At 37.5% G+C, this 25286-nt stretch overlaps 1 protein-coding gene across 1 annotated transcript in view; it reads left to right on the top strand.

The window, feature by feature from the left end:
• The window catches only part of RGS7 (regulator of G-protein signaling 7), a 242183-nt gene that overhangs the window by 210978 nt on the left and 5919 nt on the right, over positions 1 to 25286 (top strand). The window contains exons 10-18 of the mRNA XM_014950922.1: positions 3164 to 3238; positions 4314 to 4412; positions 5121 to 5182; positions 6677 to 6787; positions 7278 to 7403; positions 13587 to 13773; positions 17048 to 17137; positions 18401 to 18454; positions 19241 to 19321. Coding sequence (XP_014806408.1) covers positions 3164 to 3238; positions 4314 to 4412; positions 5121 to 5182; positions 6677 to 6787; positions 7278 to 7403; positions 13587 to 13773; positions 17048 to 17137; positions 18401 to 18454; positions 19241 to 19315 — 879 coding nt within the window. The 3' untranslated portion in view covers positions 19316 to 19321. The remainder of the gene's footprint in view (positions 1 to 3163; positions 3239 to 4313; positions 4413 to 5120; positions 5183 to 6676; positions 6788 to 7277; positions 7404 to 13586; positions 13774 to 17047; positions 17138 to 18400; positions 18455 to 19240; positions 19322 to 25286) is intronic.

Raw genomic sequence — 25286 nt, forward strand, 5'->3', positions numbered from 1 at the left:
CAAGACTTTCCTCTCTGTGTGTGGAGGGGGAACTGTTTTCATACAGAACATTAGTCCTGAAAGAAATAAACATTCTATTTACACATATAGAAGAGGTTTCAAGTCTTCCAGGAAATGTGTTTGAAAACTATTTACAGTATTAGTATGCAAATTATATATTACACACTAAATGGGAATCTTGCAGCAGAGTACTCTGACAGGCATCTCACTGTTTGAACTATGGTAGTCCAGTTAAAAAAGCAACACAAAAAGAAAACACAGCTGGATGTAATTGTATCCACACACATACTTATTATGTTAATGGGGGCATATGAATAAAATGAAATGTTGTCCAGCAAAGGTTTTCCCAGAAAGACTCTGAGTTATTTTAGAGAAATGTTTAAATAATGCAAGCTTTTATGTTTGTTTTAGTTGAAAAGATGTTTGATATTTATTCCTAAAAGTTGACAGATGAAGTGTGGCAACACCAGAGCAACCATAAATCCCATCTCATATTAAGTATCATTTTAATATATATTCTTCAGTTGAGAAGAAAACAGGAATTGTGGCCTCAAGTATATTAGGTACTTCTAGTGATATAATTTAAATCAAATTATGAGAACAGTATTGTATAGTGCTGGTGATATATGTCTTAAACTCCTATTGTTACCCCAGGTTGTCAGAGTAGTGATACATCCTTTAGCCTTCCCTTTTGCACTGAAGCTTCCTGACACTTCCCTGCCAGTATGTTCCTGCTGCTGCTCTGCTGTCGGCTCCTCTTCACTCACCCCTTGGTCCAGTTTCTGCCCTCACAGCCTCTCATGAGTGCCCCTGCTGGGATATGCCACAGCAGCTCTGCTTCAAGCATGAGAGGTTGTGGTAAGAATCCACTTGATTCTTGCTAAGAATCTAATGAGAGGTTTTAGTAAGAATTCACTAGATGCTGTAGAAGGTCAGTGTTGGGTTGGGTCTCTTTCCAACCAGCAAAAGTTTCAGCCTTGTCTCATTCCTAAAAATTTCCCAGAATTTTTTGTTGTGTCCCTTGCATCCATCTGCGCAGCTCTGGCATTGAGGTTACCTGGGGAAGGTACTAGGACTGTTTGTACCAATTTACTTCTGGTGGAATTAAAATCTTTGAAAATAAGAGGCTTTGGATGAGCTTTATGCTCCCTTTTTTGGCTTTTTTTTTTTTCCCTCTGCATTTTTAGGACATGCTTTTAAGAAACCGTGACTGAACAGTAAACAAGTAACAGTTTTTGCCTTATGTAAGTGTGCCTGCTATTCAAATGGCTGCACTCAAGGGCTGTAGGTATCATTAAAATACATGCTTTTAAGAAACCGTGACTGAACAGTAAACAAGTAACAGTTTTTGCCTTATGTAAGTGTGCCTGCTATTCAAATGGCTGCACTCAAGGGCTGTAGGTATCATTAAAATCTTGTGACTTCTTCACTGCCAGTTGCTGTCATAGTCCTGAAGTAGATTAATTGTTTTCTTTTAAACTTTGTATATCAGTATACTGCCCTATGAAATTGCTTTCTGCCTTTATATTGGCCATCATGTAGAATTTTGTATTTTTCAACCTGTCATTGTCTTTGAGTTAGAAGTTATTCTGAACTAAAAAACTGTCATTTTTGTTCACAAGCACAAAGTGTACCTTCCCAAATCTAGCTCAATAATCATGTCAGATGCAGGCTTGAGAATATTATCTAAGTGCCTGTTTTCATTCTTAGTGACGAGGAACTGTTTATACTCCAGATGTAATATGATCAAACAAACATTATTGTATTAGTTTAAAATAAAAACTTATTTATTAATTTAAAAATGATACTGGATAAAAAAAAAAAAAAAACAGTCTTATTTAAAATATTTACCAGAGATAAAGTATTGCTTTCTTGGCTCTGCCTATATAACAAATGTTTAAAATTTTTGTCTGAAGATTTACAGCCACATCAAGCACTTTAGATCATGATAAGAAAATGAAGCTTGTATGATTAGTGTGATAATAAGTCCAGCTTGGTTGTCTGGAAGGTAAATTCTACATCTAGCTACTCCTGCTAAAAAACCAAACAACCTACTTCCATTAAAAATCTGCTCCCACTAGAAAGCAGATTTTTTACTTCCCACTCTCAGTGACAAATGTAATCCCTCTAAAATCAATAGGTCAATCTCACCTGAGAGCATAACACTTATTATTACTTGTTTCCAGCAATGGGTAAAGAACAGATTTCTGCAGTTTGTACTTAGAGGGAAGTGTCAAAAGAAGATGAATTAGAAGAAACTAGAGGACTTGTGTCCTTTGGGAAGCTACAGAGTTGCGAGAATGGATCTTTGAAGGCCAACTGAGATGTGTTGAGTGTCTTTCTGTTTAGACTGCATGTCTTCTGGTTAAGCTGTTGAAGCCTGCTTTCCCTTCCTCTTCCCCTTCTGTTCCCTTCAAAAAAAATCCTGTTTTGGCACATTTTTTTTCATTATTTTTTTTTTAAAAGATCATCTTTGAAAAAATGACCCAAAACCAGATGCTCCTGAAGGAAGCCTGGGGTTCACAGCTGAGAAGGGTATTACTCAATTCTATGTATTTTGTCCCTTTAGGTCAACCATGCTTCTTAGAGGGATAGCTATAGAGCGCATCGTATGGCTTCCTTGGCAAAACAAGAATATGAAGCAGAAATATGCGATTTGTTTCTGTTATCTTGAGAATTTATTTTATTTCAAATCTGGGTTGTCACAAGCTCTAGGCTTGTGGTCTTCAGTGTCTCACTCCAAAATTCTAAAATACTGCCAGGAGCAATTTAATTTGAATCAGTACCTCTCTGTGCCACAAGTGTGTCTTATAATATGCATTTGGATGTTTTCTGCTCCTCTGTAAATTGCTTTCAGTACTTTCAGCATAAAGATATACAGTAAAGCTTGTCCTAAAAGCCATCATAGAGTCCAGCAAACAAAGCTGAATAGAAAAATATTCTCTCTTACAATAAGCCAGATAAAATGATACTTGAGATGCTTCTTTAGACTGTATGTTATTTAGGTTTCAGGCACTATTGCAGAGGGACATGAAGTTATTATATGCATCTGGTTATTTATTTTCTTAGCCTTACAAACTGAGGAGGAATATGTCAATGAAAATAATATGCAGTTCCTTCCCAGTTTTTATCCTTGTGCTTTCCTTTCTTTTTCTTTTAATAGCCTGGATGTGTGAACACTACTGAAGTGGATATAAAAAAATCTTCAAGAATGAGAAATCCACATAAAACAAGAAAGGTAAGTACTGTTATTATATTAAAAACAGGAGGTGCAGGTAATTTATAGCATGAAGTTCCATAGTTTCTTAAAATATTTTTTTTCTTACATCTGCAAAGAACAAATATGTGAACATATGTTATTATTTCATAAGCTCTTAAATGAATTAGTATTAACACATTTGCTAAGTAAATGTTATCAAATAAGAAATTCTTTGGAGAAATACACAGAGAATATGAAAATAAAATGCATTTTTGCATGCTTTATTCATGTTGTTTAGTGAATTGAATAAAGCATGTTAAAATGTTTCTGTCAGTAATTAAGGAAAAATAAATTAAAAATGCAGTGTGAACTATAACAGCAATTCTATTTCTGCTGGTCTTAATGAAAAGGGTGTCTCTAGTTTACAATTATGCCCCAAATGGATGACCAGAAATTGTGGAGGAAATAAGATTCATCTGAATTAGGATCCACAGTGTAACTTCTCTGGGGATGTATAGATGGATTGGAACTTTCTTTCAAATCCTTTGTATCATAAAAATGTAGATTGACTCCAACTTTAAAGTACTCCCTTTGAGGTATATTTTCTTGTCAACCCATTGGAATACATGTTTTAAAAAGAAGAATAGATTTAGAGAAAGTTTTAGCTTAGTTTATTTATATTAGTGAAAGATCCAGATTATTGTAATTTACCAAGCAGTAATTGCAAATTTGGGAATCATCCAAATAATAAATTGTGATAGTCTACCTTTCATGATACTGTTTCTTTTTTTCTTACTGGTCATCTCCACTTACTGTAATAGCTGCTTTTTTGTGTTGCTCCCCATGTTACTATGCTGTTAATATAGAGAGATAATAAAAATAGATCCTGTGTTCTACAGCATTATGAAACTGTGGGGGTTTGGGAGTCTTTATTTTACACCGTGGTACGGAAGCAATATTTTATCTGTGTGCATGGCTTATTTGCAGTTCCTCAGAAAAAGATGATCTTGGCTAACTTCTTGAGCACACTGTACTAAAGCATCACAGTTACTATGCGTATATGTAGAAAGCATTGTCTGAAAGCAACTATCATTTTCCGATATTTTTTGCATAGTCTGTCTATGGCTTACAAAACGACATTCGAAGTCACAGCCCTACCCACACACCAGTACCAGAGACTAAGCCACCTACAGAAGATGAACTACACCAAGAGGTTTGAAAAACAACTACACAGATGTAATTTTATGTGAATATTTTAGGGAAGTAGGTATTAAAACAAAAATTATTGTAACTGGGAAGTTGTTCAGCAAACTTTTAGTAAACCTTTTCCCTGTTTCAGGATGTATGGATTTAGGTATGTAACTTCTATTAAAGCTAATGAGACAAACCCTGATATTTTTGCATCTTGCATTAAACAGTTAAAAGCAGTGGGTTCTTTGCATAGCTAAGACTGTTAACCACTTTATCAGGAGACAGCTTGCTCTTCCTTTTAACACTGATTTGAGATTTGGGGATATACTTACCTCTCTGTGTATGCATATATGGGTTCACATATTTATCTATTCTTCATGCTTCATAAATCTTTCCTGAGGCGTTAGAATTGGAAGAAGGTAAATGTCTGAAGAATTAGTAGTTCTCTTCAAAAATATAAAAAAAATGCTAATTGGATTTCTGTTGATGAACCTTTAGGGAAAATGTTATATTGGGTCCTTTTTTTTTGTTTCTGTATGATCTTTTCGCTTTGATGGAAAATTCCATTTATTTTAGAGCTGCACTAGTGAAATGTTGTTTTAACTCAGATATATTTCTCTTCCATGCCCTAGGATAAATTAAGGTTAAATTACAGCCCCTAATAAAGAGTTATGGAAATAGAGTCAAGCAATGAATTACTCATAACACTCTTTGCCTTCCTTTCTTGCAGATTAAGCACTGGCAAATGCAATTAGACAGACATAGATTAAAAATGTCAAAAGTTGCAGAGAGGTAAGTATATTGTCACATCTTCTGGTTTTTCAATTAGACTGATATTTATTGGAAAAATGTCAGTACGAAATAGCTTCAAAGAACGAGAGACAAGGGAGCTCAGGTGTCAGAAGTAACTGATGACAGTTTACTTAAGTGAGAGATATGAAGATCTTTTATTGATAAAAGATGACCCAGATATTCCATGATACATTTTTGATAAACCCAAGAGTCACTGAAAAAGCCTTTGACCAAGTGGTGACAAGTTTCACCTTGCATTGGCAGGGAGAAAGAAATAGGTCTGGGGTTACTATTTTGGTATTTCAAAAGGGCAATCGCTGACAAAGCAAAGGAACTGACGGGCAGAGCTGACTGGGTGAGGAGCTCAGAACTTGAAAAAGTGAGTCTGAGCTTACTTCGGGTCAGAGGATCTTTCTCCAAATATGACCAGGATTCCTCAGGAATGGGCTAGAAAGCAGATAAAACAAAAACCCCATTGGAAAGACTAACTACAGCTTAGGTAAAGAAGAGATAAAGGAATGCTCTGTTTTACACATCAAATACAGAGTTAGTGAAAATAGCAGAAAATCAAGCTGCATAAGACTTACTAAAGGAAATTAAGCCAAATACAAATTGTTCTTCATCCTCTTATAAACATTAGTACGTGTGTCTACTTATATATGTGTATATATATACATACACATACAAACATATATAAATACATATTTATACAAAGAACAAGGTAAGAAATTGTGTTTACTGAACAGTAAAAATGGAATACAAACTGAATATAATATAAATACAAATGAAAAGAGAAAATATTTGTCCTCACTTAATTTTTCAATAATTATGAGGAAAAGGAAACATGAAAAGTGAGAATAAGGGCATGGAAGATGTAAATTACCAGAATACAAGCAAAGGTTTTAGTGTGTTCAACTGAGGCAGACCAATTCATGAATACTGAAGAACTTGAGGAAAAAAATGGGTTTTTTTTGGAAAGCAATTAACTTGCAAGTAGTGCCATTTGATTAGGAAATAATAAAAATATTAACTATATTTAAAAGAGGAAAAAAGGAGTCCCAGCAGCTGCAGGGCCAATAAATATGACCTGAATAGCATGCAGTGTTTTAGAACAGATTTTAAAGGAACTGATAATTAAAACTGTAGGGGTATAAAACATGTTCTTTTATGAAAGCAAATGTGCATGGAAGAGGTTGCTTGATTTAATTTATTAGTGCCTAAAGGAGCCCTAAAAGGAGCTGTGTTGAAGTATTAGGGAAGCTTGTAGTTTATTTTATTTCAGCTCTTGATAAGACTTCACCCACCCCTCCTTCTTCAGGAGTCCATTTTAAAATGGTAGGGCAAACTTATTTTGGCCTGAGCCTGTAGCTGACTTCTGAGTGTGTACCTGGTTGCCATGGTTCAGTTGATGCAAGATGAGTTGTTAGCTGGGGTAGCCTGATCAGGTTTCCTCACTTCCTGACATGCCAATGTTTGATGCTTTTGTTTTCCCAGTCTATTAGCTTATACAGAGCAGTATTTGGAATATGATCCTTTTCTTGTGCCCCCTGATCCCTCAAACCCTTGGATATCGGATGACACCACTTTCTGGGAACTGGAGGCCAGGTATATAATTTTATTTATTCTCTTGGAGTAAGGGTATATAACAGGCTTTTGTTGAAACATGAAGATTTTGGACAGAGGTATTGCAGGAGAATGCTGAGGCAGATGGGCAATGCAGCTTCCTTTTGGTCTTTCCAGCTTTACAGTTTAGTAAGATGGAAAGAGCTATTGATTAATAAATCTGTGTAAAAAGTTACAGTAGCCAGTTTCCAGTGCTTCAGTGTGGGGAAAAAAAGACACTGTTTAGAATCTGATAACATTTCCTAGTTGCAAGTCCTCATTTTTCTATGTCAATGCATGAATATTGCCTTCATTCTGTGTAAGTACTAACAGCCTGGTTGCTCATGTCTGAACATTACACAGGTATAAGCAATCTGGAAGGTGAAAAATCTATGCTTGAATTTTAGGACTTAGTCTAAATTATGAACACAGGGTATTAGAATATTGAAGTATTGCTGATTGTGGGTTCTGTTGTTTTCTTTTTCTTCTGTAGCAAAGAGCCAGGACAGCAGAGGGTGAAACGGTGGGGGTTTGGCATGGATGAAGCTTTGAAAGACCCTGTGGGAAGAGAGCAGTTTCTCAAATTCCTGGAGTCAGAATTCAGTTCAGAAAATTTAAGGTAAATGAGAGGGACTTTATTTTGTAATAGTTCGTAAGACACAGTGGGGTTTTCTTTTGTCTGATACCTTTTCATTTTTTGACCCCTTCAAAAATTTTCCTGTGTCTTACGTTTCAGAATGCATTAATGCAGATTGCTGCCTGCTCACATATTCAGGCTGAGGGAAAGATAGTTAGGAGAGATTCACATGAAACGTATCTTCCCATTCATGTCCAACTTTTGGTCAAACTACCCGTGTAAAAGCTTTTCTCTCTGCTCATTTTATTAAACAGATTTAAAGCACTGACCCGTGCAAAGCCTGTTCAGTATCTTTTATTAAGTCAAATATTATGAGAATGGTAGCATTTAATAAAAAGAACAATTTGTTAAATTCTTTGATTCTATGAAATAAAGGATTTAAAAGTAAAATCCACAGACTTTCACTATTGGTCAGGTATCTGGGGATCATTGGTCTTTTGAAAATCTCCATCAATATTTTATTGCTCGTGGATCTGACACAACAGAAGTAGTGTGACAGCTAGCTCTCAAATTCCTTGTTAATTGCAAAATGGACTGCTAGTGTATGGAGCTTAAATTTTTTTTAAAAAAATAAGTATATATTCAGAATTACTTTTAAGTGAGGGAGAACAAGTATTTCATTTTGAAAAATGATAGTTCATCCATTGGCTAATAGCATGTTTTGTTGTCACTGTTTTAAGGAATATTTTGCTAAGAGTTACTTCAGGGGGATTAATAACAGTCTTTCTATAGATAAGTAAGTCAAACTGTACATAGCACAAAAGTATGTACAACATATTTTTCTCTTTATTCCACCTTCTTGTCAGATGTCACCCGTATCACTTCCCATTCACCAATAGTAAAATCCTACTTGCATACATTCTAGAACTAAGAAAAATCCATATCTACTTTTTTTTTTCTATGCCAGTTCTCACTTCAGAGTGGTACAGCAAAGCTGTTCATACTAGAGTTACATTTATATAGCATCTTGAAAGGGGCATTTAGCATTTTGTGGTGTTGATTCGTAAATGCTGAGTAATTACATAGACCTCCTTTTCTGTCAGCAGAATAATTGAAGATGGGCTTTTCTAAGTTACCGATCATGTTCATATTCAAACATTGAATTTTGCATCACAAATCTAATTAGATACTCTAGACCTTACAATATTTTCCAACTGATTTGTTTGCCATTACCCCATGGAAATATGGCCTAACCTGTATGTGTATGTTGATAACTTCATTAGTGACAGATACAGATTTTTTTTTTTTTTAATTTAAAAATCCAAGTGGTAAAATAAAATTTTAGAAATCAGAATAATACCAAGAAAAGGAAAGATAATTTTTTTTTTAAAGACCATTGTGGTAATTCCTTATGCAGAACAGCTGTTCAAACATGAACCTGTCCAGCCCAGTGTGTGCTGCAGTTTCTGTGCTTTTCTGTGATTAATTTGTTTCTCTGCCAACTAGACTGTTATCCACATAATCCCTAGCTCTTTCTTCTAATCCTGTTTACAACGCTAACCACAGGCAAACTGCAAGTCACCGATCCAGAAAAATTCCCTGGAGAAATTTGTTCAGAGCTGATTCCTTGACATGACTTTTACTCTTCTGACTCTCTGTCTAGATTCTTATATTACCATTATAAAATATAATATCTGAGCAACAGTGAATATGAGTTTAAAGGCTGTTTCTGAGAAGGATGAGGCAGGGGATCAAACTTGCACTGGGACCCTGGATTCGAGCTACCAAGCACAGTACACAGGATACCGCAGGGGGCTGCAGGCACCAGAGAGAGATTCAGTATTAGTTGATTAGAAGTCTTATACCTTGCTTTGGTAAAAGAAATCCCAAAAATGTGAAATTATAATTAACCAGATACGCTGTTTCTGTTCAAGTGTGATTATCTTATGTAGCTAAAAGCCTCAGTATTACTGTTTGATTAGCTTGGACTGAAAGTGTCTAAGATGGCCCAGATTCTCATTCTTAGTGGATATAGAACCTGTCTTAAGAAACAGAACAGGGATGAACAAACAAGCCATGAGTTAAAACTAAGAACTGTGCAATGATTAGGAATGCAACCAAGTTTCACCTTATTACTTTGTATCTCTGTTACAAGCTTTTTTGCTTTGCCTGTAAATTAGGATTAATAGTATGTCACTCTTTAAAGAGCTATTGTAAAGTGTAGCAAAGGAATAAAACTGTCTAAGCAGTTCTGTCAGTGCGGTACCTTCATTACAGTGTGATTGCAGTTTGCCAACACCCAGGTTGGACTCTGCATTCACCTAATGCAGGCTATGACTTGTAATCTCTTGTTACCATGCAAATTTTTTGGAGGGATTGCTTTGTATGTATACCCACTACACAGAACAAATAGCTGAAGTAACTTATGATTTGGATAATAGATTTATAAAATTCCCACTGCCTGTTACAAGAATGGTGACCATTGTTTAAAATTCACAAGACTTGATTGAGCATGATCCAGTAGGACTGAGCTTGGTCACAAGGCTGTCCAAGCACTAAAAAAGGACTTTCATAGAGAGTGAGACACTGAAATGAATTTTACTGCAGTGTGGCACACGCAGACCTAATTTCTTTCATCTCTGTGGAAAATCCCCATTTCTTTCTGTATCTTTCCTTTGTCCGTAGTGCTGCAGAATTCTTTGGAAAGTTAATATTCATATGCTGACTGTACATTTGCTCCCAAGTGGTTGTTTTGTAGGAACTGCAGCTTGTAAAGATCTAAATGGTTTCAGGCCTGCCAATCTGAAAGCCTGTCCAAGTCATTATGCAGTGTTGCAGTAGGTGTGATCTCCAAGGCAGTGATAAGACTGCAAAAGCCTCCTAGATTAGTGAAGGGAGAGTGGTGACAGGACATCTTCCATGATGCATGGAAAGAAAAGCCACTGCACCCCTTGCCCCTTCCTTTGATCCTTATTTATTAGCTTCCGTAATGTATGAGTAAACAGGGAAAAGGGGCTTTGAATTCTGGTTGTCCAGAAAAAAAAAAAAAGGAGAGAGACTAAGGAGTTAGCTAGATTCGGATGTTTTCTTTTGATAAATTTTCTCTGACCATCCCCCTGCAAGCTGAGATTTTGTGAAGTGTTTATTTTGGACTCATCCATTTAAGTTATAGAAATGTTCTTTACTGGAGATAGAGGCTTCAATTATGTCCTGTAGAAAAAAAGAAATAAAACCCCACATATACACTACTAAAAATCCGCAGTGTTGCCTACAAACTGTTTCAGTCATTATGCTTAATTTTATGTTTAACTTACCTCAGTGATTCTGGTTATTCTTTTAATAACACCATAACAGTGCTTTTAGTAGAGAAGAGGGAGAATGGTGCAAGAGGTTAAGTTTTCTTTTTAAGGCAGTCTGTGTCACTTTTTTGCTCTTTATTACTGATCCCCACTTGATTAATTTAACTGCAAGACATTTCTGTCTTTGCTGATGGTGGAGGAGAGAGTTCTGCATGTTACAAAGTATGACGGTTGATTAATTGTCCTCAATGTCTGTCCTGCAAGTCTGAAGAGAAGTGTTGGTAATGACACTTTCCCACACAGCATGGGAACTGGTAATGTTTATCCTTCACATTACTGATTATGAGACCCTGATTTGGGTGCCAATAACTTGGCTAAAATTTAATCCTCAGGGCTGAAATTGCATGTGCTTCATTTCTCATTCAGACTCAAGCTTAAACTCAAAGTCCCAGCAACATTGCCATTTCTGCAGCTTAGATGAGAAGGAACTAGTTGCAAGATTTAATGGTTTTCTCTGTCATTTTCTTGAAGACCTTCAGCACTACTATGTCTTGAAGCTTGAAGTTGTACTTGGCAAGAAGGTGAACCCTAGCAATCAAAGAGTAGTCATTCCTGCCCCCTGAAAAATGGCAGCTGATTTTCTTCATGGAGTTTGTTAAGGTTTTTGTTTGCTTTTGCTGAAAATACTGAAAAGTCTGTCCTCCAACTTGTTGTGTCACATGCACAGGGTGCAAAGCCCACGTAATCCCCACTTCACTGGCTCCACACTCTGCCTAAACCTCACACTTTTTGTGGAGAATCACTGCAGCTTTTCTGTGACTCTGTGTTCCTACGTGCTAAATTTAACTGATTAACTTGATCTGGGATCTGCTGATGGCTGCATCTGACATTTAGGTCAGTTCATGGGACGGAAGCTGTGTTGCAGCTGTGCTATTTATCTGGCAAGGCCACCCTCACTTTGAAAGTAATCCAGCTGGAGGACGTAATCCCCAGATGTCTTCCAACATGTGTCTTACCATGTCATGTGGCTGGATGTATGCCTATCATGTGCTATACACTCTCATCAGCTATATGTCTGGTGTGTGACCCAGCATGTGGCAGCCCAAATGCTGTGACGGAAGACAGCAGTTTACACCCAGCTACTCAGGTCTCTGTTCAAATGTTACTGAGCATCTTCTAGAGAGAGTCTCCATGGCAAAAGCAAACCTCTACCAACAGGAGATACAGAGTTTGATGCAAGGGCAGAGAGAGAGAACTCTAGTTCCTTCTTCAAAGTAGCACTAAGTCAGTGTGTATCATCGTCCAGAAAATACAGTTGTGTTCCCCGCCTTCCCTCTCCTGCCTTTGCACATATTTACAATTGCACACTGTGTGCTGTTTGCTACAGGAGTCTTCCCTTGCTCTGGTCACAGCTCATGAGGCAGAGAATTATAAAAGGGGAAAGGGAACTCTTTTGATTTGAGGCCCTCTGCTGAGGTCTTGCAGACTCCATTTCAACTTCTCTGTGCTGTTGGTTGCCATGGGATATTCAGAAAAGTTATTTTTGAAAATGCAAAAGGTGGCAGCCTTATTTTTGGCATTTCCTAACTTTGCATATTTGATTTTAACTCTCAGTGGGAGGAGGGCAGACATTTTTTCTTGAAAGATCAGTAAGAAGCTTAGAATGTTAAAATGTGTGTTGGCTGTAAAGTAAGCACCATAGACATAACATACTGCAGAAATCAGCATATTCTTCCCACTTTTACAGAGGTTTCTATATTTAGAACCTTAAATTTTCAGTAAGGTTTCTGAATGCTAATGTTAGAAGGGTAAAATAAAATTAATCCATCAAAGAGCTAGTGATCAGCCTGTAAGAATATGTCTATATAACCTATTCTATGCTGGAAGCTAAATGTTTCCTCAAATAAGCTAAATTTATTTCCCATCTAGTTCCCCATAATTGAGTATAACCTACTATATGGAAACAGTTTACTTGCAAAAGAAAATAGCAACCTAAGGCATGTTTGTGGTGACTTCCAGAAGTATTGGCAGTGATATAATGGAACAAACAAGAATGTGACAGCTTTGAGCTAGATCCTCAGGATATCTGCAGGGTGACAGAAAATGTGTGTTTACAAAGAACATCATTCCCTTTCATTTTTCTTTTCCTTACCTGACTTCGATACACATGAGTAATCAGTCAGTCCCAGAAGATGCATTTGAAGGGGTTAGCACTGCAGGATATACACTTTTAAATGCAAATATCAAAAGCAGCTTAAGGAAACCAAAGTAGGTTGCCCGAATTTGATAGAGTGAACTGAATTAGAGTTTGTGAGCTGTGCAGTTTTTAAACTTGAGTTGAGAGGCCTCTATTCTTACGCATTGCCATCAGATTCTCAGGATATGTCCTCAGGCTCTGTGCAGTTCTATGTTCAGTTCACATTGTGGTTCATAGAGATAAGTGATGCTACCCAGAATTTTTGAAACTGAGGTTCTTCTGTTGGCACAGACTCCCTGTGTGACCTTGGGGAAACCACTGTAAGTTATTACATTATTAATATATTTGCAAAACTGTGACAGCCTTATTTCTCTGTCTCTTGGACAATCTTAATGGGATCAATAGACAGAAAGATTATGCTTAGATTCTATGGAAATCGAAGGGTGTAGAAATACGTAAAATAGTCATCTCAGTAGAGCGAAGCTGACCATAAAGGCTTGTGAGCGATAAGCACAGACTGCTTCCATCCATGCTACAAAGGAGTGGATTGATTGCCTAAGACAGTATACCAGACTGCTGAACCCAACATAAAATCACAGATTTTTCTTGTTTTAGCATGTTATAGATGAAAACTTCAGTTATTTCATTTTTTCAAGAGCAAAGAAGAGCATGAGCACTTGATTAATGATTATACTGAATTGGAAGTCAAGATGCTATATTGTGCCATAGGTTCTGGCTAGCAGTAGAAGACCTGAAGAAGAGGCCTATCCGTGAAGTTCCTGCTCGCGTCCAAGAAATCTGGCAAGAATTTCTTGCTCCAGGTGCACCCAGCGCTATCAATCTAGATTCAAAAAGTTATGACAAAACCACGCAGAATGTAAAGGACCCTGGAAGATACACATTTGAAGATGCTCAGGTGAGTTTGTAATCCTGTTTAGGGACACTTAAGTAGAATATTGGTTAGTGAAAGCTGTATTAAAAAATAAGATGTGTTTGGGAATTAAATGGTAATATTCTGTTTCCCAAAATGTCATTTTGGCAATGCCAAACATTCTTTCTTTCATGAAACCTATGAATTACTAAAGATCTTCAGGAAACTTCTTTGCCTGCCATCGATTCTGCAAATGGACTTAAAATAGAGCAAAGCATATAGTGCAGTGAAAATGATATTTTCATGTTCCTGTTTTCTTAATTTTCTTATTCAGTTACACTAAGAGAAAAGCTTCCCCCTCACACACATTGATTTCTAGTTCTCAAGATCTGGCTCTGAAAGACTTCCCTTGATACAGGCTCAGTGTCTGTTCTCTCAACACATGTCCAGAAATGTTGTCATTTATAGGAATTATAGATTCCCATTATGAAGAGAATATGACCCATGTGAGAAATAACATTCTGTAACAGCTTGTGTGGAAGTATCATATTTCATGGATGTATATTCTATACCTTATTAAACTACTATCTAGAGAACACTGGGCAAAGATCCTAAAGATCTGCTCTTCAATAATCAGTATTACAGCAGTAAAGAGCAGTCTATAAATGTCTTATTTTGCTTTTGGGGGTCTGGTTTAGTCACAATTTGAATACCATCATCAAAAGATACTTTTGACCAGATCTAGATTTGTGAAAATATTTGTATTTTTGAGACTGGAAGTAAAAGTTAAAAAACCAAAATGGTAAAATACAGATCTTGTTTTTCCTCAAAAGAAAACACAAATACTTCTGTGTTCAATATGACACTTCATGTGACTTACAACTTAATATTTCATTTTTGCAAACTTCTGCAAAAAGCAATAAAAAAGAATTGGATTCACGGTAAAAGTAGTAGAACCAGTACCATCCTCACTTTTTCATCAGCAGCCCAGTGATGAAAATTTAATTATTCATGCAAAATGAAATGGTGTCAAAAGAAGAGATTGAGATCATATCCCTGCAGAATTTCTTACAGATTGATTATTAGGTCATCATCTTGGGAGTCAGGAGGTGCTGCTATAAGTCCCACAAAGGAGAGAAGGGAATTAAATTGGGGCTTTTTACTTTTTGGGGAAATGTCTTTGCCCTGAATAGGAGGGAAAATAATTCTCCTACCTTTTTGTTTTGCCATTATGAGAATGAGCAACCTATGATGCAACTATAAAATTTTCATATAGATACTATGTCATGCCCACTGTTTTGAAGTACTCTGCGTTAAGCCAAACACAGTTTTGCATGCATCTGCTGACCCCCTGGAGATTTAGGAATGCAGTGTATAGCAAAGACATAAGTTACACATATAAACAATTTAGCTAGATTAAAGTTTTTTTTAAAAATATCTTTGCAGTTAAATCAGTAAAGGACAATCAAATTCCTTGCCAGTATCCAATTTAAAAAAAAAAAAAGGTGTAAAATTTCAACAAGATTTTACTTCCAGATCTCTCTCATCTTATCTTTTTTTCCTTTATTTATGAAAGACATGGAGTATTCAGTCTTTATGCAAGTAGAAATTTCCCTCCTGTCAGACCTCTGCTTGTTTGATCCAGTTCAGCATACAACTTGAACCCGGAAGCCTCTATTTCTCTGGGAAAAGGGGGCAAACGGTACCTGCCATGTTCTGACTTGAAGCTTTAGGACCTCTCCAGAGTGTCACACCTGAATTGTCAGGGTTTGGTCAGGAGTAGGGCTCTGCCTCTGCAACAGGCTCTTTCTGGCCTGCCAGGTGGGAAGAGACTACTCGTAAGTCAGTCTAGCAGGTGGTAGGCCAAAAAATATTTTGAAAAGTGTTTCTGGATTGCCATAGTGCCATGGAACTCCAGGCCAAATGAGAGTGACACATAAATAAAAATATATCAATTGTACTAAATAACATCCAGCCTCAATTCCTGACTAATGTGTACATTAACAATACTAATACAGCCTAATTTACTCTTGCTGTTACAGGTTGGGTTTTGCACAGAAATAACATTTTAATGCCCATCGCAGTCCTTTCTGCTCTTTGTTTGCTGCATTGGCTGCTCTCATAGAAACTGAGAGGAGTAAAAACTCCCCAAACGAACCAGCCTAAGCTCTGAATATACACCAGAATTCCTCTGCTTAGTGCAAGGAACACAATGAAAGGCACTTAGAATCATTTCTAGAGTTTCTAATACAACAAAAATTAAAAATCAGCTTTAATTTTACCTTGCCATATTTTTCAAGCAAGGAGGTTTTTTGTTTGGTTTTTTTTTTTTTTTCCCCTCTTCACTAATTTTATGCAGTACCAAGCTGAGAAGCAGTATTTACTTTACAGCTTATTTGCTGTTTCCTGATTGCTGTGCTACAAATTTCCTATAGTAAAAGTTAGGGTTTGAGTATAAAAAACCAACAAAAATAGCTAACACAATTTAGTTAATTTTTAATTTTTTTTTTTCCTGAGAGTATTTCCTATTCTGATTGCTTTTTCTACAATTTTTTTTTCTAAAATTATAGCTAGAAGGAAAATTATAAAGTGTCCCACATAATATTTTTTTTTCATATTTTAGAGAAAGGAGAATGCTCCAAAAAGAAAGCTGTATAAACTGCTTGTGTCGATTGTTTTCTGGATAAGGGTTTCCAATTTTTCATATGCCCCTGAAGGATAAATATCCTGGAAGTTAGATTAGCCTGGAACTGTTTTTCAATTTGCATACATATTTTCCTTTTTATATTGTTGGCTGGAAAGCAGACTAAACATCTGTCAAAGGATGTTTTCAGGGGTAGCCAGGGGATATCCTCCCTAACTTAAGCACTTATTTGTGGTGCTGAAATAGAAACCTAGTTCCTTTTCCCAGCCTATGAAGTCACAAAAGTATCATCTCCAAAAACTAATTCAGCAAATCTGATGAGGAAGGATCCACAGCTCCTGATTTAGTCACTTAGCTAAACTGACTAATGTAAGGGAGGTTTGAAACTGGGCCTTAAGCTAGGAGTCAGTCAGAAAAATCATAGTGGAAATAGGGACTATAAATTAAAGAAAGGTGTGTTGTGTTCTTTATACACAACAAAGAGGTGGGATTTTTGCTTTAAGAATACAGAGCAATTCAGCCTTGGCTTCAGAACTGCAACCTGCTATCCTGTAAGACTTCCTATTCAAAATAGTGCTAGCTGGTATACGTTCCACAACTAAAACATATATGACTGCCTCCCGTGTTACATATGTCTTCTTTTCTGGGATTAACAGCTCCTTCTTTCCCTTTCAGGAGCACATTTACAAACTGATGAAAAGTGATTCTTATCCTCGTTTTATACGATCCAGTGCCTACCAGGAGCTGCTACAGGCCAAGAAAAAGGTATTGGTCCATCTTGCCTTTGTCTTGCCACTGTGCAAAGCGGTGGTTATGTTTGCAACAATACTCAGTCTTCTCTCCCCTGTGCCAGTGCAACTGGATATCTGGTAGGTGACCAGCTTGGCGTGTTTGGAGGGTCACATACACACAGGAGTTCAATATACATATATGTGTATATATGCTGCATGCGGGCATGTTTCAATGAGTTAATCTAGCAAAACTTATTTTTATTTTTACATCCCATATTGTACTGTTTTCTCTGTTATGAAGCACCTTAAATTGCAAAGTGCTTTACAAATACATTAAAACAATAAAATAAAATCCCAGAAGAATAGTCTTTCATGTTTGCAAGTTTGCTTATGTAATAACTGTTGTTCTCTTTATTCCACCTATAAAAGCTACCGAATGTGTTTAGAAACAATCTTATTCATATGAATAACTTCTAATTTCAACTATAAATATTGGGGCTTCCTAATTTTGTTTCTTTCCCTATTATTACATGAATAGTTTTGAGTAGGCTAGGAATCTGACTTGAAAGACTGATCATGTCACACTTCGGCAAACAGAGGCTCATGTCTTGGTATGTAATGTTTGCTTGGAAAAATCCAGATCATGGAATGAGTTCTGAATAGTCACAGCCCAGAGTATGTGGAGCAGCTTGTGCAATGCAGATTTCTATAATGATAAATAACTTTAGTAGTGGGCTCTAAATAGTAATTGCCTACAATCAGCTGGGAGCCCTGTGCCTTGCAAAATCAGGGCCCTGATTGTTACCGGAACAAGGTAGTTATTAACACCATAGAATTCTATTGTTTATAATGACAACCTAAAATTATATGAAAGTACTGTGTGATTTTGTTTTTTGTTCAAACATTGATTTCTGAAGATCCAATATAGAGAGAGATGTTGAAAATACCAGAAAGCTACAACTGTCCGTGTGAAGTCCTTAAGTTTGTGACTGTCAGTTCATTAACACAAGATGTCCGCTTCATTATTTCTTTTTATTTTCAGTTTTTCTTTTAAATCAAACCAGTTCAATCCCCGTGAAAAATTATTTTTGTTGAATACAATATCTGCTTTGCCCATCCCCTGTTTCTCAGAGTCCCATTACAGCTTCATACCTGTGTTTGCTTCCTGATTTATACAAACTTTGTTTTGCAGTCCATTGTTTCATCGATTCTTCTTTTCTACTCCATTTTTTCTTGCTTTTCTTTTCCCCCTCCTTTTTCTTTTTATTTCTTTTATTTATTTTATTTTAAATTTAAGTTGGAAAACACTCTGGATCGTCGAACATCTTTTGAGAAATTCACACGCAATGTGGTAAGTTTGTTGCCTCGGAAGACTAGTAAACCTGATGGGACGTCCTTCTCCCCTCCCCCTCACTGATCCCTACTTTCCCTTTTTGCTTCTTTAACCTGACAGTTAAAAGTGTATTCATCACAGTTTGTGAATTTTCCCAGGAATGACAGCTTTATAATGTGCTTTGATTACAATGCCTCCTCCCTAGTCCCTTTCCCACTGACCTCAGTAGTCACACATGGAGGAATGGACCTTTGGGAGCCATGCTTTTTGCATTAGGAAGCATGAAATTATTCACATTTTTTTTTCAATGTAGTAAAGAATCTGTGAAAACCTGGTTGATGTTGTTCCTTTTTCTGGTGCCTCCCAAAATATGAAGTCTAACACGGTTTGAATGCATTGGATTTTCTTCCTGTCTCCTTTGTATTTTACTAAAAAAGAGTTTGTCCCATTTTTTTTTAATTGGCCACAGGGAAAAATAAACAATAATGATTTCCCCATCTTCCTTAATGTCTAGCACAGCTTCTTCAGGACCAAAGAATTCATGCTGGTGATGCACAAGGGTTTCATTGGGATTTCATTTTGATAATGGATTACAAGAACTGATTTTTTTTTAATATATAATTTTCAAAAGCTGTTTCATGAAGGTAAAAAAATGAAGGCTGGTAAATTTGCTCTTGCCAACTGCCAAAAGATCCACTGATTTCCTGATATGTGGGATTCTTTTTACTTGCCCAGTTTCTTTGGATTTTTTTTTTAACATTGTGAAAGTTCGAACTAAAGCATTCAACGCATTTATTTTTGTAGGGCAGAAACATCCCTATTTTCCCATGCCATAAAAACTGTACACCAACACTGAGGGCGAGCACTAACCTGTTATGAAAAGAGGTAGAAAGATCTTGGATTATACTCAAGTTTGTCTGCATTGTCTGTTGAATTGTGCAGGTGACGCTGCTCTGTGTGTGTGTGTGCGTCCGTGGCTTTTTCTGTGACCTGGTTAGTGGAGCTGTGTGCGTTGAAATTAAAAATATGAGAGCTTTCAGCAAAGATCATGGTTTTTGTTTTTTTAGTTTTGAGGTAAGGAGAAGCAGTTCTCAGAAACTGCCTCCCATACAATAAGGCTCAAGAGTTTTTCCTCAAGCATTTAAAATATATACATATACATTCCAGTAATCAAAAAAAGAAAGAAACGCAGTGAAAGAACAAAGTTTTGTGAGGCTGTGGGGCTATCTCCCATGTTAAAACAAAACTGTAATTCTTTAACTACTTTCTTATAGGTAAAGGCTTCCTGTAATATGCTTTGAATCCACTGTAATCAGGAAGAAATTTGGATTCAATGGGACAAAGTCAGTAAGGACACTAAAAAGTAAATAAACAGCCACAAAGGAAACTATCCCAATGTTTGAAACAAAAACCCCTATATTTTGCATGGTGGTGTTGCCATAGCATGTTGCAGTGTGATTTGTGTGCTGTCTAAGCAGGTTGATCAATAAAACAACATTGTACATGATAACATGATACATTATAATTACATGGAGGTGTTTAATATGAAGTTCCATATTAACAAACAAGTAAAAGTGTAGAAAGTAAGTAGCACATCTGGCACCTCTGAGAGCCAGGCTCTTTCCCAGTCACAGTGCCTGGCAAGCTGCAATAACTGCATTTATTCGTTGGAGTTTAAACAGCCCACAGATCAGGAATTGGTTATGATAAAGAGTAAGTAAACAGCTGGCTATAAGGAGAGAAACAGCAAGCTGCAGACAGGTGTGAGAATACAGCACAAAAAGGGGAAAAGGGAAGACAGAGTGGGAAGCACTAAAACAACTCTCCGATAATCCCTCTCAAAGCAGCAGTTCTGTGCACAAACACTGGAGCGTTGTGCCCTGCAGGCGTGCCTGATTTTCACCCTGCTCATCTCAGGGCAGAAGTACCAGAATAGCAGGATGCCAGAGATGCAAGGCAGGCCAAATAAACTAACTGTGAGCTAGAAATGAGAACAAGGATTTCTGGGTGTGAAGCATTAGTACTTCTTCAGTAGAAAAGGGTGATTCTTTTTTTTCACAGAGCAAGCTATAAAATAAAAATGGTGGTTTTGCTTTTCCTCTAACTACTACCTGTGAATCTGGGTGGAGTCTGTCAAGTCAGGTCAGGTATGAAAGTAAAACATGTCACTGCTAGATCTATATTCTCCATTAGATCAGCACCTCTGAGGCTTGCAAATTAATCTAGAATGTTAGGATGCTCAAGTCAAAACCTTTTCTCCAAGAAGACTGAATTCACACCACCCACTGCCCCAGGACCCTTTGCCACCAGGCATCCTTGTTCTTCCATTCTTGTTCTTGGTTATGTATGAGTTTATAATATGTAATTTTCTACCTTGGTACAGGGGTTCCAAACAGCAGGGATGAGGAAAACGTTTCTCAGAATATCCTATGGTGTACTGATTAAATTGTTCAACTGTGAAGTGAGGGACTGTGGTATAGATCTGTTCTTCTGATTAATACAGAAAATAGGTGTGAAGTAGGTCTTCTGCAACCTGGATAAACACCATCATCTCTGAATGATTTAGTAAGATGAAAATTGTAGTTTCTCTTCACCTCTGGTGGTTTAGAAAATGTAGACTAATTTTCACTAGTTGTTTTCTCACTTATATCAAAGTGGGTTTGTATTGAACTAAATTAGACCTCAGTTTTTTCCATTTTAAATGTTTAAAAGAACCCAGTAACCTCGGTTGTGTCTAGGGATTGAACCTGAGAAGATGACCTTGTAATTCATAACCTGATTTGATAAAATGGAGACTATAAGAGGCTCCTGATCAGTGATAATTGGAAGTGGGTTATACCTGCTACAAAAGGCATTTGTTAAACTAGAAAGCTTAGAATAAGGGCAATCCCTCTGTACTGTTCCTTGAATTAAGTGGAAATAACCTAATATAATGAGTCATTATTCTAGTCTGATGGGGAAAAAATAAAAGTGGAGCTGTGTACACTAAAAAAACCCAAGGCTCAGCTCTGCAGTTCTTTGACATTGGAGACTTTTCTTTCCAGAAAACTTTCAATAAATTGATGCACTTTATGAAAGCCCTAAATGTTCAGCCTAAAAACTTTGGCTATTTAGCTTGCTCTGTAGATTTTATAGTGTAAAATTATTAATGCCTTTAGCAGTCCACAACAGACCATATGAATAGTGTTAGAAACAGGTCTGCATTCGCATACAATATAGATAAAGTAATAGAAAATTGGCATTTGCTATATGTAGTATTTATTACCAAACAGTGTATAGTTTGCCTCTAAGTAGTAAGCAGAGCTGTTCGTGGTTTGTCTCACTTATTCACATTCCTGAGTATTGTGTGAAAACATAGAGCACATATACTTCAGCACTACTGGAATGATGCCACTGGATAAGTGCATTGATTTGGAGTAACACCAGCAACCACAAGTGTCACAGCTCTGTCTCAGAAGCACATGGAGTGGTGACAGTGTGTGCTCTGTGGTCCCCTCTGGCCAGCTCAGCCCCTCAGATTTCTCACCTGCAGCTCCCCAAGGAAGTGAGTAGGGAAGCTAAAAGCATGAGCTAGGGAGCAAGACAATCTCATTGCTTGCCACAGTAGTAAAGAGAGGAAAATGAGCTGTTTCTGTGGCATCTAAAAACTTAACTTCTTTTGAAGAATTTACATGGTGAAAAAAAATCCATATTTAAAACAAATATTAACAAATATCTAAAAATCAGGAAGCTTCCTGTATCTCAAGTACTAACATTTACATTACAGAGAAAAAAAAAACAACAGGTGAATATGTACTGGTAATTTTGATGGGAACAAAGAGGTCCTTTAAGGAAAACTTTTGTCTTTAATTTGTCATGTGCATGTAGGATTTGTGACAGTGTCAGACTGGTAATCTGAGCAGGACACCTTTGTGAGTGCTGGCCTGGTGCTTAGCTGTGGTCATCGGTCTAGAAGCCTGAAACGAAGGGGAGTGGGCTACTTTAATTTTCTCTCCATACAAATTTTCTTGTCCTGCCAGGAACCCAGTTAGCAAGGCAAGAATGTTCAGTCTGTCCCTTCAGAGCTGCTTAGGAGGAGACACTCCATTATCACGTGTTGATATCACAGCTTCACACACCACCATCAGTATTAGAGTTTCATCCAATGCTTCCCAGTTATAGAGAAGGCAAAAAACTGTGTTTTTTGCAAGTTTGTGATGTTTTATATAAATACAGCCAGAACAAAACAAACCAAAATGAGTTTGTATATTAGAGAGTCATCAGATGATAATCATCTTCACTCATAATCTCATAAACAAGACCCCATTTAATAACTCTAAATTTAAAATCATTGTATCTTACATTACCCATAACTTTTCCATCTGCCTTCTCCCACTGAGCTGGAAAAATTTGCTTACCAGTGTCCTTTGATATTTTCCCTCTCCAAACCAGTAACATTAGACCATTTCATGCATGAGATGTGAAATGTGAAGGCCATTGAACACAGCACATTTTCACAGAGGCTTAGTACAATGTCACTTAACATGGCATAGCAAATTATGATCTAGAGATGGAAATTAAAACTCATAAAAATAGCTTCCTTAGTTCTTATCAGTGGGGGATAGACTTTCTAGATGCTTAAACCAGTGTATTCTCTTGTCATGTTAAAATCTGTCCCTTTATTCAGAAACAAGGCAGATAATATATCCATTTCATCTGTTAATCAAGAAATATTTCTATATGAACATGTAGAACTTAAGCACACAAGGCCCTACTGTGCCAGACCAAAAGTCCATCTAGCCCTGAAATCCTGCCAAGGGCTATATTTTTCTGGAACACAGCATTATGGATGAGCTTCAATGCAGTATCAGCTGTGGGATCTCATGTTCAGTGGGATGGTCATGGAAGAAATCCTAATTAGACTTTCGAGTTTACTTACAGGTTATTCCTAAAATTTAAACCAAAAAATGGTTAGTCAGAAAAAACTATATCATCAATCTCCTTATTTGACAAATCCAAAACAATTATAAAAATAATATCTATTTACAGAAAAAAAGCTTTTTCCATTTCAGAAAAGAGATGGCTTATTGATGTTTGACTAAAAAGAACTGATGAAATAATTGAAAAATTTAGTTTGGACTAATAATTAGTCCAAAAATCTAGTTTTAGGATCTTTTTAGGAATGATGCCCAGGCTAAGGAGGAAAATCAGAGAGAGCATCTGTAGGACACACCGGTGAGGACTGACCTCCTTGTCCTGGTTGGCAGTGACTGGAGCTAAGCTGCTGGGCTCTGTGCTGGAGGAGAAGAGCTGAGGAGCAGCACTTGCACAGCCAGGTTCAGCTCAGGGAGCACGTACCGTTCAGGTATAGGCCAGTGTCTGCCATTTCCCAGCTGACAAACATTTACCTGAGTCTTAAGCTATTTGCAGGAATGAGAACTGCAGAGAGGTAGAGAAACCTGAAGGGTCAGGCCTAGGACAAATACACAAAAATATTTGTCTAATGCATTGGTGTCTTGGAAAATCTTACGTGTTACCCTGCACTTAGATGGTTATTCAAGTTCAAACTACCCCATCTGGCAAGAGTTAGTAGGTTAATCACAAATGAGAGCAGCTCATCAGTGAATGTAAAGATTAGTGGGAAAGGAGAAAGAAATCAGCAGTGTCACACAATTTGAAATGAGCAAAAGTGGGAATGCAGTCCCTCAGCCACTGCCTCCCACCTATGGATGGCTTCAGGAAACGGTGCGGCCCTCAGGAGGGATGAACAGAGGACTGCAAATCCCCGCGAGAGCCAGAGGGATTTTCCTGAACGTGTAACTACTTAGCACTGCAGCTGTGCCAACAACTTGTGCCCCAAATTCAGTGAATGCTAACCTCCTCCCCTTCCTCACATGCCTGAACGGGAAATACACCTGCACGGGTGGCTGGGAGCAGCGTCCTGTGCTGCTGTGGGAATCAAAGCAGGATCCTAACCCCCTGAGCAGTGCTAAAGCCATTTCCCTGTGCTAGAGGAGGAAGGGCTGCCTAATCTTGGACCTACTGCTTCTGCTCCTGTGCTTCTCCAGATGTGCTTCTGTCAGGGGCTGTTTCTATACCGGCTCTGTGCGTGGTGCACTGCCATGTCACTTGGGAGCGTTCCCTGCCGATGCTGGCCGAGCCGCCGGCGTGCTGCAAGTGTACCGAGCACAAGCAGATGGGAACAGTGAGAGCAAGGAGGGTCAATTCTCACTCTGCATCTCATTTCACTCGCAGCAGGGTTCACACTGTTTCTCTGTTACAGCCGGTCAGATGCGTGGAATTCTCATTTCTAGTTCTGCCATGATTGGTCCTGGGGAGTAGCATCTGTGCTGGCAATAAAGAAATACGGAAAAGGAGCCACTGAGGTTACTTAGCAGAAAGGAAGAGAATTAGTCTTCTAAAAGGAAAAGACCTGATCTTCTTCTGATACATTTCAGCTCCAGCCTCTATATAAGTTTCATAATGACTTCTCATAAGCCACATATGTACTGAGGTTGTTGCTGACTTGTTTGCCAGATAATTTGAGGTGTTAGTGTCACGCTGCTTAAATTGGTCAGTCAGCATGTTTATATTTAGTAGCTCATAAGTCTGAGCATGGTTTTTTAATTTTCCCCCTAAATTCCATAAAAGTACCATTGGAAGGACAAGTCCACATTAAACAGTTAATACCCTAAGGTGGGCACATGAACACTGAGGTCAATTGACTTCATATTCTTAGATGTATTTGCTCGCTCCAGCTGCTGTGCTGCCTCCTCGTACTCTGACTCCACTGTCAGGGTATGCGGGGGGGTTTCCTTTTGGCTTCTGCATTATTAGTAAAATTGTTAAATAGTTTCAATTTCTATGTCCA

This window comes from Calidris pugnax, unplaced genomic scaffold (assembly GCF_001431845.1).
Source record: "Calidris pugnax isolate Ruff unplaced genomic scaffold, ASM143184v1 scaffold24, whole genome shotgun sequence".
In the NCBI taxonomy this organism is placed as follows: domain Eukaryota; kingdom Metazoa; phylum Chordata; class Aves; order Charadriiformes; family Scolopacidae; genus Calidris; species Calidris pugnax.